The 14,971-nt window shown below is 34.5% G+C and overlaps 2 protein-coding genes across 2 annotated transcripts; both read right to left on the bottom strand.

Annotated features, from left to right (window-relative positions):
• Positions 1 to 647: 647 nt before the first annotated feature.
• LOC115979776 (galactinol synthase 2-like) lies at positions 648 to 2,695 on the bottom strand. Its single transcript, XM_031101835.1, has 4 exons — positions 2,159 to 2,695; positions 1,720 to 2,040; positions 1,290 to 1,424; positions 648 to 1,181 (listed from the first exon to the last, which is right to left on the bottom strand). Exons 1-4 carry the CDS (start codon positions 2,483 to 2,485, stop codon positions 951 to 953), a joined length of 1,014 nt encoding a protein of 337 aa, XP_030957695.1. The 5' UTR covers positions 2,486 to 2,695; the 3' UTR covers positions 648 to 950.
• An 8,988-nt stretch (positions 2,696 to 11,683) lies between these two features.
• Positions 11,684 to 14,158, bottom strand: LOC115979778 (galactinol synthase 2-like). Its single transcript, XM_031101836.1, has 5 exons — positions 13,586 to 14,158; positions 12,723 to 13,043; positions 12,347 to 12,481; positions 11,961 to 12,242; positions 11,684 to 11,916 (listed from the first exon to the last, which is right to left on the bottom strand). Exons 1-4 carry the CDS (start codon positions 13,907 to 13,909, stop codon positions 12,012 to 12,014), a joined length of 1,011 nt encoding a protein of 336 aa, XP_030957696.1. The 5' UTR covers positions 13,910 to 14,158; the 3' UTR covers positions 11,684 to 11,916; positions 11,961 to 12,011.
• Positions 14,159 to 14,971: the final 813 nt, after the last annotated feature.

Below are 14,971 nucleotides of genomic sequence, written 5' to 3'. Positions count from 1 at the left end.
AAATTAGATTACTAGTATAATATATGGTAGTTTTGATTTTGTAGTGTGAAACTAAGACCTCATCCAAACGAAATTTTAAAATTACCAAAAAAAAAAAAAAAAAAAAAAACCTTATCTAAACAAACTTGTAAATTCCCAAGATCCTAATTGTCTTTCTACGCGTGGATGTGACTCTATTGGATACCAAAGATAAATAAATAAAAAAATTCACCATTACGAAGCTTCCTTAGATTTTCATCATTAGCATAAAGTAGACCCAATAATAGATAATATGTTTACTGCTTAACAACCAGTTTTAAGTGGGTCCATGGGACCTTACTTCTTCAAAAAAGAAAATAAAAAGTCATGTGGCATAACCATAGGCATCTATTAGAGAACTTTAATCTTGCCACTTAGCAAAAAGGGTTTACTTTTCTAGTTTTGTTTTTTTTTGTTAGTTGGACTGAAACGATAAAACCGACCATGTTTACTTTGGATAATGTTTTAGACTTGGTACTAAAATTTTAAGATAATGTTTAGATATTTGGACTAAAACCGACCACAAAGTGCATTAAAACAGTTGCAATTTGACAAGGTTGGACATTTGCAGACATAACAAATTAACAAAGTTCCCATTAAAAATAAAAATTAACAAAGAGAGAGAGAGAGGGAGAGAATTATCAACTTACATACACCAAAAAATTTGTTCCTATAAATTGAAAATATGAACAAAGAAAACAGAGCAAAAGCAAGACCAATGGCCATGAAACTCCTAACATAATAATAGGAGTGTATGTCTTCGACTTAAAACAGAAGACAATAACAAATTGAAAACTGAAAACATATGTAATAGGAAAGTCTTCAACATAAAAACAGAAGATCATTCCAAAACCATACAAATAAAAACCAACCCTGTATCAATCACTGCTAGTCCTACACAAGCTTCATTTCCATTGAACTTAAAACAAGCACTAAGCAGCAGATGGGGCATTAATGTAGTGACCAACAGCTTCCGACACCGCTGTCAAGAATCTTTTCAAGCCATTTTTCTCAACACCAGCTTTAGCCTCTACAGAAGCCAATGTGTTCTTGTAGTCCAATGACTCATCATTATAAATGTCCCACCATTTCTTCACTAGCAACTTGATATCTTCCCTGTCCATGTTTTCTTCCTCACCAGTGTACCTCCATGGCTTACAGCCCTGTAAACCAATCAAAAACATACTTCATTAGTATTACATATATCAAGGAAAAACAATTGAAATTTATTAAAATTTGAGATTTTTATGATAAACAAAGTAGATACTCACATTAGCACAATAATGAACAACTTTGACTTTATCTAACTCAATGTTCTCTGGATGGCGCCATAACATGGCAAGCACAAGATTGTAAACTGGAGAGATTGGCTTGTAAATATCATTGAAGAACATATTCAAAAAGTCCTGAAAGAATCACAAATTTTTTTAGTAATGTACTATTACTAATATTCGCCATTCTCCATAGAAAAAAATGAATAAAAGTCATAAATTTTTGTGCTTCAAAGCCAAAGAAGCAGGGTCCACAACATTATGGTCCAATGGCTTGAAAGTAGCTTGATATTAATATATCAAATCAAGCCACATGACCTCCAAACTGGGTCATACACAAATAAGCAATTCATTTGATGCATCATGCAATTAATATGAATTGCATGAGAAACACGGTAGTTTTTCAACCACAACTAGAACTAAGATTTACCTGCTCAGCAAAAGTTGTAGGAGTGGTAACTTGAAGGGTCTCAAGGAGATCATGGTATGTGGATAGATTAGGCTCATACACAAAGAAGCCAGCATTGAAGTACAGGGGTGGCTTGGGGCCAAGCTCAGCAGGCCAGTTAACCTTGTCAGGGCACTGCTGGCAATAGCCAATCTTGTGTTGTGGAGTGTTGCTCCAATTTTTCTCACAAAAGCAGTCCATGACAGCATAGAAGTGGTTGTCCGGTAAGTCAAAGAGGTGATCAATGTTTTCAAACACTTGAATGTCTCCATCTAGGTAAATCATCTTGCTGTACTCCACAAACTGCATACACAAAATTCAAACGTAAGTACAATTTACAGAACTGTTGAAATCGTAAAACTACGTGTGACACATGCAAGAGCAAAGAATGGTAATAACATTAACAAAAATACATACATACCTCCCAAATACGAAGCTTGGAGTAGTTGATGACATAGTAGGCCATGGCAAACTGGGTTTGGTTCTCAGGTGGGTACACAGGCTCAATCTCCCTCACTATGCACCCTTGTGAAACCAATATTTCACGGTGGTCCTCTGGGACATCAGGCAATATTGCAACCACAAGAGGGTACTTAGTCTTGACCTTTCTCAGGCCCTTGGCTAAGCCAACCACACCTTTCACATAGTCACCGTTACCTGCCAAAAAAGTTACATAGGCCTTTCCAGGCATGCTAGCAAGTTTGGTGGTGGCTGTGGTGGTGGTGGTGGTGGTGATGTTAGGAGCCATTTGAAGTGGGTTTTTGGAGAAAATGTGAATTGAACACGGGTTTTAAACTTTGGGATTGGGTTTGAAAAGGATTTTAGAGTGTTTGGTTAGAGAGAAAAATGGTCTCTATAGGAAAATTAGAAGAAGGGTGTAAGTTTAAGGTTTGTAAGGAGAAGAAATTTATGTTTTCTTGGGAAGAAAAGTTTGTACTCTGAATGGTTTTTTTGTGATGGACTTGGAGTGTTGGGTGGGGGTGTTTATATAGAGCCTGGGGTGGATTTGATAATTGTAAAATATTGGGATTAATGGTAATTAATTAATAATTCTATGTCGGCATGGAAAAAAAAATTAAGCAGGATCTGGCCCATATGGGTCCGATTGGCCCACTATTTCCAACACAATTTATCGATTAGCACATGCATCAAACGACGTAGCTTAGACTAAAGGCTAATTCATTGTATCTACCTCAAAGTTTGACCTTCAAAATTTACGGTATGCGTTGTTTAATCCCAAATAAATCGCATCCTTACGTGTGGCATCGATCTGATCTGATGGTTATAAAGAGGCCTCACGAATTGGGCGGTGCACGAAATGGGGGATAATAATATATTATAGAGTAGAATAAAGTAGTAATTTTTTTTTTTTTAATCCAGTAAAGTAGTAATTGATAGTAAATATATTTTAGTCAACTATTCACGACATTTAAAACACTAACTGATTAGTTTATAATAACAAAAGGCAACATATTGTGATCTATTTCTTAATTTGGTTGTAACATAAATTTGAGGATTTTTCGCCCAATAGTTAATGTATATGGCAAACTCAGAGATTACATATATGCATAATTTGTGACGAAAATGGTGGTTAATCTATAGGATAATCACATCTCCTATTTCAGCTTGCAATATTGCAAAATCAATGCGGTGATTTCTAAGGTAAAAATTGATTTATGATTAGATTTCATATTAAATGAGATCTTGACAAGATTGGCTTGAATGTTCCAAACTCAATTACCAATAGTTTGTAATTTGATACTATACTTAGTTCTCTCTAAGTTTTAATTTAGGGGTGTAATCAATTGGTTTTGGTCAGTGTGAATGGCAATTTTTCAATTGGTCCGAAATTTTTGATCTTGCCATATTTGACACCGACACCGAACTCTGGGGAAGGAAAATTGACACCGAACAAATCTGACTGTATATTTCATTTTCATTAAGAGCTTAGTTATATAATTAGGCCTAACCATTAATATTTAATCAGAAGCCAATCAAGCCATGGAAACAATTAAAATTATAAACTCATAAGATTCTATTGAAAATATTAGGGCAAAAAAACAATTCTATTTAAAATTTGAAATTGAATCCAAATTATTCAAGATTTTTTTTCTTGAATATGTCTTTCCGTTCGAAAAAGTATTATTGATTTCATCTATATTCCTGACTCATGACCTTTTGAATCAATCATAGCTAGGATTAGGAGTTGCAAAATTATCATAATTACTGGTTTTTCATTAAAATTCATGATAGTCATACCCAATTCTCAAACTTTGATAACTATATATGTATGTGTGTGTGTGTGTGTCAGCTTTGACTTCCTAGTGTGAATTAAATCCACATCTAAACAAACAAGTAACAATTCTCAACATCCCAAATTTCTTCTACACATGGGTGTGACTTCACTCAATACAAATTAGAAGAAGTGAAAGTGTACATCTACAAATTATTTTTATAATATTTTCATCATTATTTTAATATAGTAAATTGTGAGTAGTTTTTCATTATTTATGAAGATGATAAAATATAGAGCCTGTTGGGCCTACCTTAATGGGCCGGACGGATTGGGACTGTTGGACCTGTGTGAAGATAGTCTCATGCGTTGTGAAAGCCCATCGCTGACAGACGCAGTATGGGCCCATGATCCGAAATCTCTATAGCCCAGGAAAACACTAAGATCCAAAAAGGGAAATGGTTGTTCACCACATTTTGGAGAATTGGTATCATAGTCCCACATTGGAAAGATCTGGAGGTCAAGAAGAAAAGCCACCTCTCCACCACTATAAAAGGACTGACATTCTCGGAAATCGAGGTAAGATTAATTGACCCTCTCTTGCGCTCTAAAAAAGTGAAACGACGACTTCTGACTTGACCTTCGGAGAGTGTTAGGCCGGCACCACACCGGTGCTCTCTAAAGGTCTTCTTCCGTTCGTTCTTGGTGTGCAGGTTCGCCCCGAGTCGTGAGTACGGTGTGACTCATTGGTGACAATTTTCAACGTCATCAGTTATCTGTGTGACGGACAGCCCTAGGTAGTGCAAAAGTTCCCTATGAAGTGTAGAGAGCGGGAACCGAAGTCCTGCCTTCAACGCCTGCTCGTAAATCCCGACACCTTCTACCCCTTCATAGTAACACTTCTCCGACACATGGGGCAGACGGATGGAAACGTAGTCCGGGATTTGGAAGTTAATTCTAAAAGTGTTGAAATGTTTATCCCTGATGACGGATGTGAACTTATGCACTGTCCACTCTGGCAACATGATGAACTTCCGCAGTCCATCAACACCTACAACGGACTCCAGTGCTTGATTCCCGTCGTCACCAGAACCATCTATTTCAACTATCTCCACATCCTCATCTGTAGAGGACGAAGAGGAGGCGGACGGACTCCTATCTTCGCCGGGGCTCTCTTGGTCTTTATGACCGGACGGGTATACATTCTCGTATTCCGCCCCGTCACGAACCACCGACTGGTTACTTGACGCACTAGACATTTCCTACAATTGACGATAAAACCTAAGACTGACGGGTTTGAAATTATTGACGGGTATAGTAAGCCTAACAACAATGCATGGACGGAAATGTAACTTGGTTATGTATTGAAGTACTTACCACACTTGGCGAATTAGGGGTGACGGTTGTTATAATCTGTAGATTCACCTCCACGACGGAGTGCTCTGACAAGGTTGACGGCTTCGCTCTGACAATCGATTTCTTGTTAAAAATGTGAAAATGGAAGTAAGGCGCCTTATATATATAGGAGATGCACGGAAGACGAAGCGACGCTTCGATCCTATACAACGGCCACTCAGAGATTGACACGTGGCAGGATCAATAAATGTTGACAACCTGTCAGGGCACATCAACGAATTGTACCCTTCATGTAACCGTCAACTTGATGAATCTTCTTTTGACGGGTTGATCTGCCTGGAACCGTCATACTATATTCCATAAATCCGTCAATCAGTTAAGTTTTTCTTGGTCTCACGGATACCTTTCCGTCATACAAATACCCGTCATGCCCCTACGTTAGGATCGTCACCCCATTGATCCTTTGACCCAAAAAACAGACGGATCATTGGGGTGAAGGGGGCAACTGAAGATGATAAAATATAGAGCCTGTTGGGCCTACCTTAATAGGCCGGACGGATTGGGACTGTTGGACCTGTGTGAAGATAGTCCCATGCGTTGTGAAAGCCCATCGCTGACAGACGCAGTATGGGCCCATGATCCGAAATCTCTATAGCCCAGGAAAACACTAAGATCCAAAAAGGGAAATGGTTGTTCACCACATTTTGGAGAATTGGTATCATAGTCCCACATTGGAAAGATCTGGAGGTCAAGAAGAAAAGCCACCTCTCCACCACTATAAAAGGACTGACATTCTCGGAAATCGTGGTAAGATTAATTGACCCTCTCTTGCGCTCTAAAAAAGTGAAACGACGACTTCTGACTTGACCTTCGGAGAGTGTTAGGCCGGCACCACACCGGTGCTCTCTAAAGGTCTTCTTCCGTTCGTTCTTGGTGTGCAGGTTCGCCCCGAGTCGTGAGTACGGTGTGACTCATTGGTGACAATTTTCAACGTCATCAATTTACATATAAATTTATTATTTTTTTCTTTACTAATCACACTCTGTCATATTACACATGACAAAAAATTGTGAAAATTTTTATAAATTATGGTGTTAGACTTTTTTTTTTAAAAAAAATTTAAGGAAATTAGAAATTCACCGTCGTGAAGCTTCCTTTGATTTTCTTACTAACTAAAGGCAACCCCCACTATAGAAAATACTTTTACTGCTTAGTGTCAGTGATCATAGCCGACCACGGCCTACCATGTTAGCAACAACAAAAAGAAGCAACATCCTCTAATTACTACACACGAAACTCCCATGAAGCTGAAGCACGTAGACTCGTTCTTGCAACACTTGGCACTCCCCATTGATATATCTATCATGTCAATTTTTTTTTCTTATTAAACAAAGCTAACTTGGGTACTAAGCTAAAAGAGGGCAAAACAGTAAAACAGTCTTAAGTGGGTCCATGGAATTCTTCCGCGTAGAAAATAATAACTATGGACATCTATTTGAATAAGAATTTAATTTTCCTAGTGGGGGGCCACGTGTCACCGTGTTATTTAGAGGACTGATTCTTGCCACTTGGCAAAAGGGTTCACATTTCTAGTTTTGTTAGTTGATCGAAAAGTGTAGGACGTAGGACCTATCAATTAAACTAAGAACTTTTTTTGGGTCATGCAATAAATTAAAGATGATGAAATATGATAAAATATTGAATATGATAATGTTTTATGACTTTGGAGTAAAACCGACCAGTTCACTTTGGAAAACTATTTGGACTTTGTACTAAAACTTTATAAGATAATGTTTTGGAAATTTGGAGTTATTAAATGCTACGTTGTCAGGATTTTTATTCATGCAGACTTGTTATTTTATTCATACACGTAGGTGATAATAGGTTGGCCCACTCCCTTGCAAAGAGAGCAGTTCTAGTTGCTGATACAGATATCTGGTTAGAAGAACTACCACAAAACTTGGTTGATGTATTTCAATTTGATTTATCTTAATAAAGTTGACTTACCTTTTCCTCAAAAAAAAAAAAAAAAAAAAAATGCTACGTTGTCAAATAAGACAATTTAGTCTTACATAATTATGTGTGAGTAGTATAATTGGTTAAGTAGTAAAATCTCACATTAGATATTAATGAAAAGAGTGAGTGATTAATATAAAGAGTAAGATTTAGGTATAGTATTTAGGTGCTGTTTATTAGGTTCCCCTTTTAAAATTCTGCCATATGAATTTTTTCTCATAAAATGGAAGTGTATTTTTAAGTTAAGTAGCCACATAATTGAATCTTAAGAGGAGAACCTAAGGAACAGCACCTAAGATACTATACCTAAGTTTTGCCATAATATAAAAATAGTTGAGCTCATACCTAATTACCCATTAGGCTTAAACTTTTTAGGTCAAGTGATTTTTCTAGAGTTTGGTTTCCCTATAGTACTTTTTTAACTGAAATCTCCTTTAGTTTTAACTAGTCTCTAAGCACGAGCGTGAGGCTCTTCTATTATTTTAGATAAAATTTAATAATTTGCATAAATTATAATTTGGGATTAATATATTTTTCAATCACAAAAAATACCTAGGGGTGTGATGAAATAGCCATTCTAATTTTTTCATCACACCTCTAAGTATTTTTTGTGATTGAAAAATGTATTAATCCCAAATTATGATTTATGTAAACTATTAACTTTTATCCAAAAGAATAGAAGAGCCTAATTATCATCAATTTTAATAATATGTGCAATTCTAATAAAATTTTAGTAAAAGTGGAAGCATGTGCTATGTTAAAATTTATGGACATAACAATAGTACACAATAATTTGTTATATAAAAGTTTTGCAAAATAATATTTGAACCTTATTTTTGAGTTGTGATAGTTTGACACTAAAATTATGTAAACAAAATATTTTAGCCGTAATATAATGTTTTTTTTTAGCAATAGCTCAATTGGATTGTGAACTTTGTGATGACATAAAAAGATATTCTAGTCATAGAGTGTCACAATTATCATTTTTTTAAAAAAAAAATAAGGGTTATCAATTTTTTTTTTTTTAAATCCTAAAAGGCAGCCACTTAGTCCTAAAGGCTAAAAGGTAGCTAGTTATTGCACATGCATAACAAAAAATTACAAATGCTAAAAATTGCATGTTGTAAACTCAAAAAAAATTTTATTCAATTTTTTAAAAGATTGCCTACAAAATAGGACCACCATTTTTTTTTTTTTTTTTACAATTTCAAGAAAAGGAAATCCTAAATTTTAGGATTTTAGAATCCTCTACTGATAGCCTACTAACATGTTTTACATTAAAAAAAAAATGTTTTAGGTATTTTATTCCTAAAAGTTTGCCTATTATTTAGAAGCAATTTTCTCCATGATTTTATAATATAATTTTATCTTTAAAGAAAATAAGGGGGAAAAAAAAAACCCCACGTTTTAATGTGTTTAAATGGTTAAACCCCAAGTATTTTTATTCCTAAAAGTTTGCCTATTATTTATAAGCAATTTTCTCCATGATTTTATAATTTTATCTTTAAAGAAGAGAGAGAGAGAGAGAGAGAACCCACATTTTAGGTTTCTCCCCGATTTTTAAATCTTATCTTTAAAGATAACTTCCCCATAATCATTTTTCTTTTTCAAGATTTACGTATATAGGTTTCTCATTAAAAAAAAAAAAAAATTACGTATATAGTAATTGCTTACAGAATCATCAAATGTGTAATGAAAGACGCAACAAAAGACAATATTAAATTTCATATGGTAGGATATTCACAAAAAATTGTCTTTTAACAACTACTTGATAGATTGACTACCACTTCACTCACCCGAATTCATTCAATGTGACTGCTACGCAATCTAACAAAATTATTGATATGTCACCCTAAAAAAAATACAAAAATATAGAGAGTAAGGCATAAATGTAAGAAAAACAATAGAGAAAAATAATAGGAGAAAGAGAGGGCACCACTTAGAACACATACACTAAAATAATTAGTCAAACCCGTTAACCACGAAAAAAATATATCATTACCGCTCTTTAAAAAATAGTCATTAATTAGAGAAAATATTAAACATTCATCAAATCGACCAAATAATAGAACATATTAAAAAAGAAAAGTGTGGTCCTATTTATAGGCAGTATTTTATGTAGGAGTTAAATGATTTTTTTTTTCTTTCAAACTCTAAATCATGATAAGAGAATAAAGTTTTTTTTTTTTTTTTTTCTAAACTCTAATTTAAATTTTAACATTCAACTAAATTTTTTTTTTCTTATATTCACATTTTCAAATATGAGTTCTATTTGAACACAAATTTTCTTATATTCACCATCTGGCACCTCAAACATGGAGGAATGGACATTGGTTAGTAGTAAAACATCTTGTACTTTATGATAATTATCCTTCTTCTTATTTATGTACCCATTTTCAAAGGCAAATACCTTAATCAAAATATAACCATTATGTTGATATCCTTTTTGGCTAGATCTCACTCAATAAATTTGACTGCTTTTACCATCATCTCCAAGAGAAGCTAAACAACAATTGATCTTGCTTTCATGATGATCATATTTGAACAAAACAATAGGAATATAAGAAAATGTGGTCGTGTAATAGAAATATAAAAAAATGTGAGTGGTTTTTTTTTTTTTAAAGATAAGATAATGATATGAAAAGGATAATAATAACAAAATAAGGAAACCAAAATATAAACCAAATACAGGAAAACAAATATTGAATGGCAACTCGTAAAAGCAAACATAATGCAAAGAACCCAACACACATGAGGCATGTAAATAGAGGTGATCAAAGATACTTACATTTTTGCCATTGACTACACTTCAAGTCCAAAGTCCAAACAGTCTGCTAGAGTTAGAGGACAAAGAACACGAAAATCTTGAAGATCAACACCCTAGTGCACGTTTCTTAAAGTTTAGATACGAAAATCTTGAAGATAGACACCCCAGTGCACGTTCCTTGAAGAAATGTGTGATAGAAATTATAGATGAGGTTGAAATATAAGGGCTATTTTACACAAATATTTGGTTTGTTTCTAGAATATGAGAAGTTGTTCATGAATTAGAAAACCAAAATAGAAAAGACCAATATACATTAACATACTCATACCGTCAAGTAGGAGCAAATTTGAGCATAGCAAATAGAAAAAATGATGATAATAGTGAAAATAAGATTAACACAGAATTGAGAGAATTGGAAAATTGAAGAAGAAGCAATTTGAATTTGAAAACTAACGTGAGTGTAATAGGAGTGTGATCCTATTTTGTAAATAGTGTTTTACGTGAGAGTTAAAGAAGTATTTTTACCAAGTTTTACCCTTACTTAAACGTAAGTTGTAGGGGTATTTTGGAACAAAAAAAATTTAGTCCAAATAAAAGAAGCCCCTTAAATAGTAGTATAGATGAGAAGCTGTCATATCACGCACTAACTAAATAAAAGGTGGATATTAAAACCCACTACCAATCTACCACTTGCTATTATGTATTTAAAATAAAATGAAACCTCCAATTATTGAGGTAAGTTAAGCTCATTTGTTTATATGTTATATTAACTACTCAAGAGTCTCCTAAGATGTTTCTCTCCCCAACACATACCTATCTCAACTCTCTTGTCTCTCACGTTTTGGGGGTGGGTTAGGACTTGGCCATGGTGGCGGTGATAGTTGTTGTAGGGTTAGGTGGGTTTCCGATACAGATTTCGGGCAAGTTACTTTATATAAGAGTTATTTTATAATATTTTAATATGATTTATTGGAAAAATAAAGAATGAGATGTAGAATGTGTTGTAAAAGTAAATATATAAAATAAATAAAATGGTATTTGATAATGCAACATGCATAATTTTATGCATAAGCCAATAAAAATGCTCTAAAAGTGTTAAGTGGGTCCACGGGACCTTACTTCTTCCAAGTAGAAGATAAATAGTCATGTGGCATAAGTGCATAACCATTGGCCGATAGGCATCTAGATTCAGAATTCTTTTTCCTCATGAGGGCTACGTTTCACCATATTATTTAGAGAACTTTAATCTTGCCATTTGGCAATAAAAGGGTGCTCTTTTCCCTTTTTTTTTTTTTTTTTTTTTTGAGCAAAAAAAAGGGTGCTCTTTTCTAGTTTTGTTAGTTGGACTAAAACGGTAAAACCGACCATTTTCACTTTGGATAATGTTTTAGACTTTGTACTAAAATTTTAAGATAATGTTTGGATATTTGGACTAAAACCGACCTTAACGTGCATTAAAACGGCTCAATTTGACAAGGTCGGACATTTGCTGACATAAAAAAATTGAGAAAGTTCCCATAAAAATAAAAATTAAAAATTAAAAAAGAAGGGAGAGAGAGAATTAACAACTTATATACACCAAAATATTTGTTCTTATAAATTGAAAATATGAGCAAAGAAAACAAAGCAAAAGCAAGAACAATGGTCCTGAAACTCCTGACATAATAATAGGAGTGTAAGTCTTCGACTTAAAACAGAAGACCATAACAAATTGAAAATTGGTAACATATGTAATAGGAAAGTCTTCAACTTAAAACAGAAGACAATTCCAAATCATACAAATAAAGACCAATCCTGTACCCATTACTTTTTTTTTTTTTTTTTTTTGAGAAAGCTGTACTCATTACTTACTTAGAGTCCTACACAACACAAGCTTCATTTCCATTGAACTTAAAACAAGCACTAAGCAGCAGATGGGGCATTAATGTAGTGACCAACAGTCTCGGACACTGCTGTCAAGAATCGTTTCAAGCCATTTTTCTCAACACCAGCTTTAGCCTCTACAGAAGCCAATGTGTTCTTGTAGTCCAATGACTCATCATTATATATGTCCCACCATTTCTTCACTAGCAACTTGATGTCTTCCCTGTCCATGTTCTCTTCCTCACCAGTGTACCTCCATGGCTTAGAGCCCTGTAAACCATTCAAAGACATATTTCATTAGTATTACATATCAAAAAGCAAATTGAAATTTATTAAAATTTGAGAGTGTGACTATAAACAAAGCGGATACTTACATTAGCACAGTAATGAACAACTTTAACTTTGTCAAACTCAATGTTTTCTGGATGACGCCATAACATGGCAAGTACAAGATTGTAAACCGGAGAAATTGGCTTGTAAATATCATTGAAGAACATGTTCAAAAAGTCCTGAAAGAATTACAAATTATTTTAATAAGCTACTATATATTACTGGTATTCACCTTTAAAAAAAAGAAAAAGTCATAGATTTATGTGCTTCAAAGTCAATGAAGCACATCCACAACTTAATAGTCCAATAGCTAGAAATTAGCTTGATATGAATCTATCAAATCAAGCCACATGACCTCCAAAATGGGTCATACACAAGCAAGGAATTAATGTGACAATTACTGTGAAAACTAAGATTTACCTGCTCAGCAAAAGTTGTAGGAGAGGTAACTTGAAGGGTCTCAAGGAGTTCATGGTATGTCGATAGTTTAGGCTCATACACAAAGAAGCCAGCATTGAAGTATTGGGGAGGCTTGGGGCCAAGCTCAGCAGGCCAGTTAACCTTGTCAGGGCACTGCTGGCAATAGCCAATCTTGTGTTGTGGAGTGTTGCTCCAATTTTTCTCACAAAAGCAGTCCATGACAGCATAGAAATGGTTGTCCGGTAAGTCAAAGAGGTGATCTATGTTTTCAAACACTTGAATGTCTCCATCTAGGTATATCATCTTGCTGTACTCCACAAACTGCACACAAAGAATTGGAATAATTCAATTGGATACCAAAAACATCCTATTAATAAAATCAAATAATTGAATAAAAAGAGATTAAATTATCTTATAAGTATATATCTTTGTCATTATATTTTCCCTTGTCACAATATTACATCAATTAAGTATAAAAAATTAATAAAAATAGGACAGATTACAAAATTTTCTTTAAAGATATATAAAGCATACCCTTAGACTAGATTAGGAAAATTCATAAAACATGAAGGCTCTGTTGGGACAGAGTGAAATTGTACATTTTGAAGAGTTTTTCCCCAAATATTTAGAAGAAAGATACACAGTTTCTCATAAAAGCAGTCAAACTAGGCGTTATCTGCAACAGACCCTTGACACGAGATTACAAAAATACCCTCACGTGCATTTTTGACATAACACGTCAGAAGCCCACAACTACAACACGGTTTCAAAAACAAACATCTTGTCACTCACAGAAAGCAGAAACTACGTGTAAGTAGTCACACATGCAAGCAAAGAATGGTAACATCAACTAATATACATACCTCCCAAATACGAAGCTTGGAGTAGTTGATGACATAGTAGGCCATGGCAAACTGGGTTTGGTTCTCAGGTGGGTACACAGGCTCAATCTCCCTCACTATGCACCCTTGTGAAACCAATATTTCACGGTGGTCCTCAGGGACATCAGGCAATATTGCAACCACAAGAGGGTACTTAGTCTTGACCTTTCTCAGGCCCTTGGCTAAGCCAACCACACCTTTCACATAGTCACCGTTACCAGCCAAAAAAGTGACATAGGCCTTGCTAGGCATGCTAACGGGTTTGGTCGTAACAGTGGTGGCGGTGGTGGTGATGTTAGGAGCCATTTGAAGTGGGTTTTGAAAGAAAGTGAGAACTGAACAAAGGTTTGAGTGCTTGTGATTTGGTTTGAGAAGGATTTAGAGTGTTTGGCTAGAAAGAAAATGGGTTTCTCTAGGAAAAGTAGAAGAAGGGTGTATGTTTAAGGATTGTAAAGGTTGAGAAAGAAGTGGGTTTTTAAGTGTTTTTGGTTTGGATGAGAGTAGGAGAGGAAATTTGTGTTTGCTTGAGAAGAAAAGTTTGTACTCTGAATGGTTTTTTGTGATGGACTTGGAGTGGTACCGGGGGTGTTTATATAGAGTTTGGGATTGATTTGATTATGGTAGAATATTGGGATTAATTGGTAATTAACAAAAAAAATCTTTGTCAGTATGGAAAGAAAATTAAGCTAGATGTGGTCCGATTGGTCCCACTTTTTGCCAAGACCGTTTCGATAAGAACAAACAAGGGATCAGCCGACACCCATTTTCAAAACGACGACGTAACTAGGAGTAATGGCTAATTCATGGTATCTTTGACCTCATAATTTACGGTATGTGTTACTCAATCCCAGTGAAATCGGACTCTAACGTGTGGAATCGACCTAAATCTGACGGTTATAAAGAGGCTTCATGAATTGGACGGTGCACGAAATGTGAGGATAATAAATAATATATACTAGCCTCTTGCACTTTGCGTGTGTGCGATGTTGCTTTTTTATTTTTGTGTTTTTGATATAACATGGGAGTGGGTAGTTTTGGTTTTTTGATAGGAACTATGGGTAGTTTTTTTTTTAATTTTTAAGTTATAACAACGTGAGGTAGTAGAAGTACGAAGGAACTTTTCAATAGGATTTTTTTTTTTTTTTTTTTTTTTCATATAGAAGTAAGGGATGTGGGGTAGTTTTTCTTTTATAGGAATATTTTTAATTTTTTTGTCGATTTACTATTTTAACTCCATGGAATAATGATAAGTTAATTAAGTTATGAGTAGACAATAATTAACTTTTTGAATCCTTTAAATATATATATATAGAGAGAGAGAGAGTAGAAGATTCTTAATAAGTCAAATTTCCAAGACATTTAAAACCC

The sequence above is a fragment of the Quercus lobata genome, chromosome 3, assembly GCF_001633185.2.
Source record: "Quercus lobata isolate SW786 chromosome 3, ValleyOak3.0 Primary Assembly, whole genome shotgun sequence".
Taxonomy (NCBI): Eukaryota; Viridiplantae; Streptophyta; class Magnoliopsida; order Fagales; family Fagaceae; genus Quercus; species Quercus lobata.
This window is presented reverse-complemented; position numbering and strand designations above follow the sequence as displayed.

Coding starts and splice junctions, on each gene's coding strand:
- LOC115979776 (XM_031101835.1), bottom strand. CDS start 2,485: ATGGCTCCTAACATCACCACCACCACCACCACCACAGCCACCACCAAA. Junction 2,041..2,158: donor CCAAGCTTCGTATTTGGGAG/GTATGTATGTAT, acceptor TTGTGTATGCAG/TTTGTGGAGTACAGCAAGAT. Junction 1,182..1,289: donor TTGTTCATTATTGTGCTAAT/GTGAGTATCTAC, acceptor ATTGGTTTACAG/GGCTGTAAGCCATGGAGGTA.
- LOC115979778 (XM_031101836.1), bottom strand. CDS start 13,909: ATGGCTCCTAACATCACCACCACCGCCACCACTGTTACGACCAAACCC. Junction 13,044..13,585: donor CCAAGCTTCGTATTTGGGAG/GTATGTATATTA, acceptor CTTTGTGTGCAG/TTTGTGGAGTACAGCAAGAT. Junction 12,482..12,722: donor CTACAACTTTTGCTGAGCAG/GTAAATCTTAGT, acceptor TAATTCTTTCAG/GACTTTTTGAACATGTTCTT.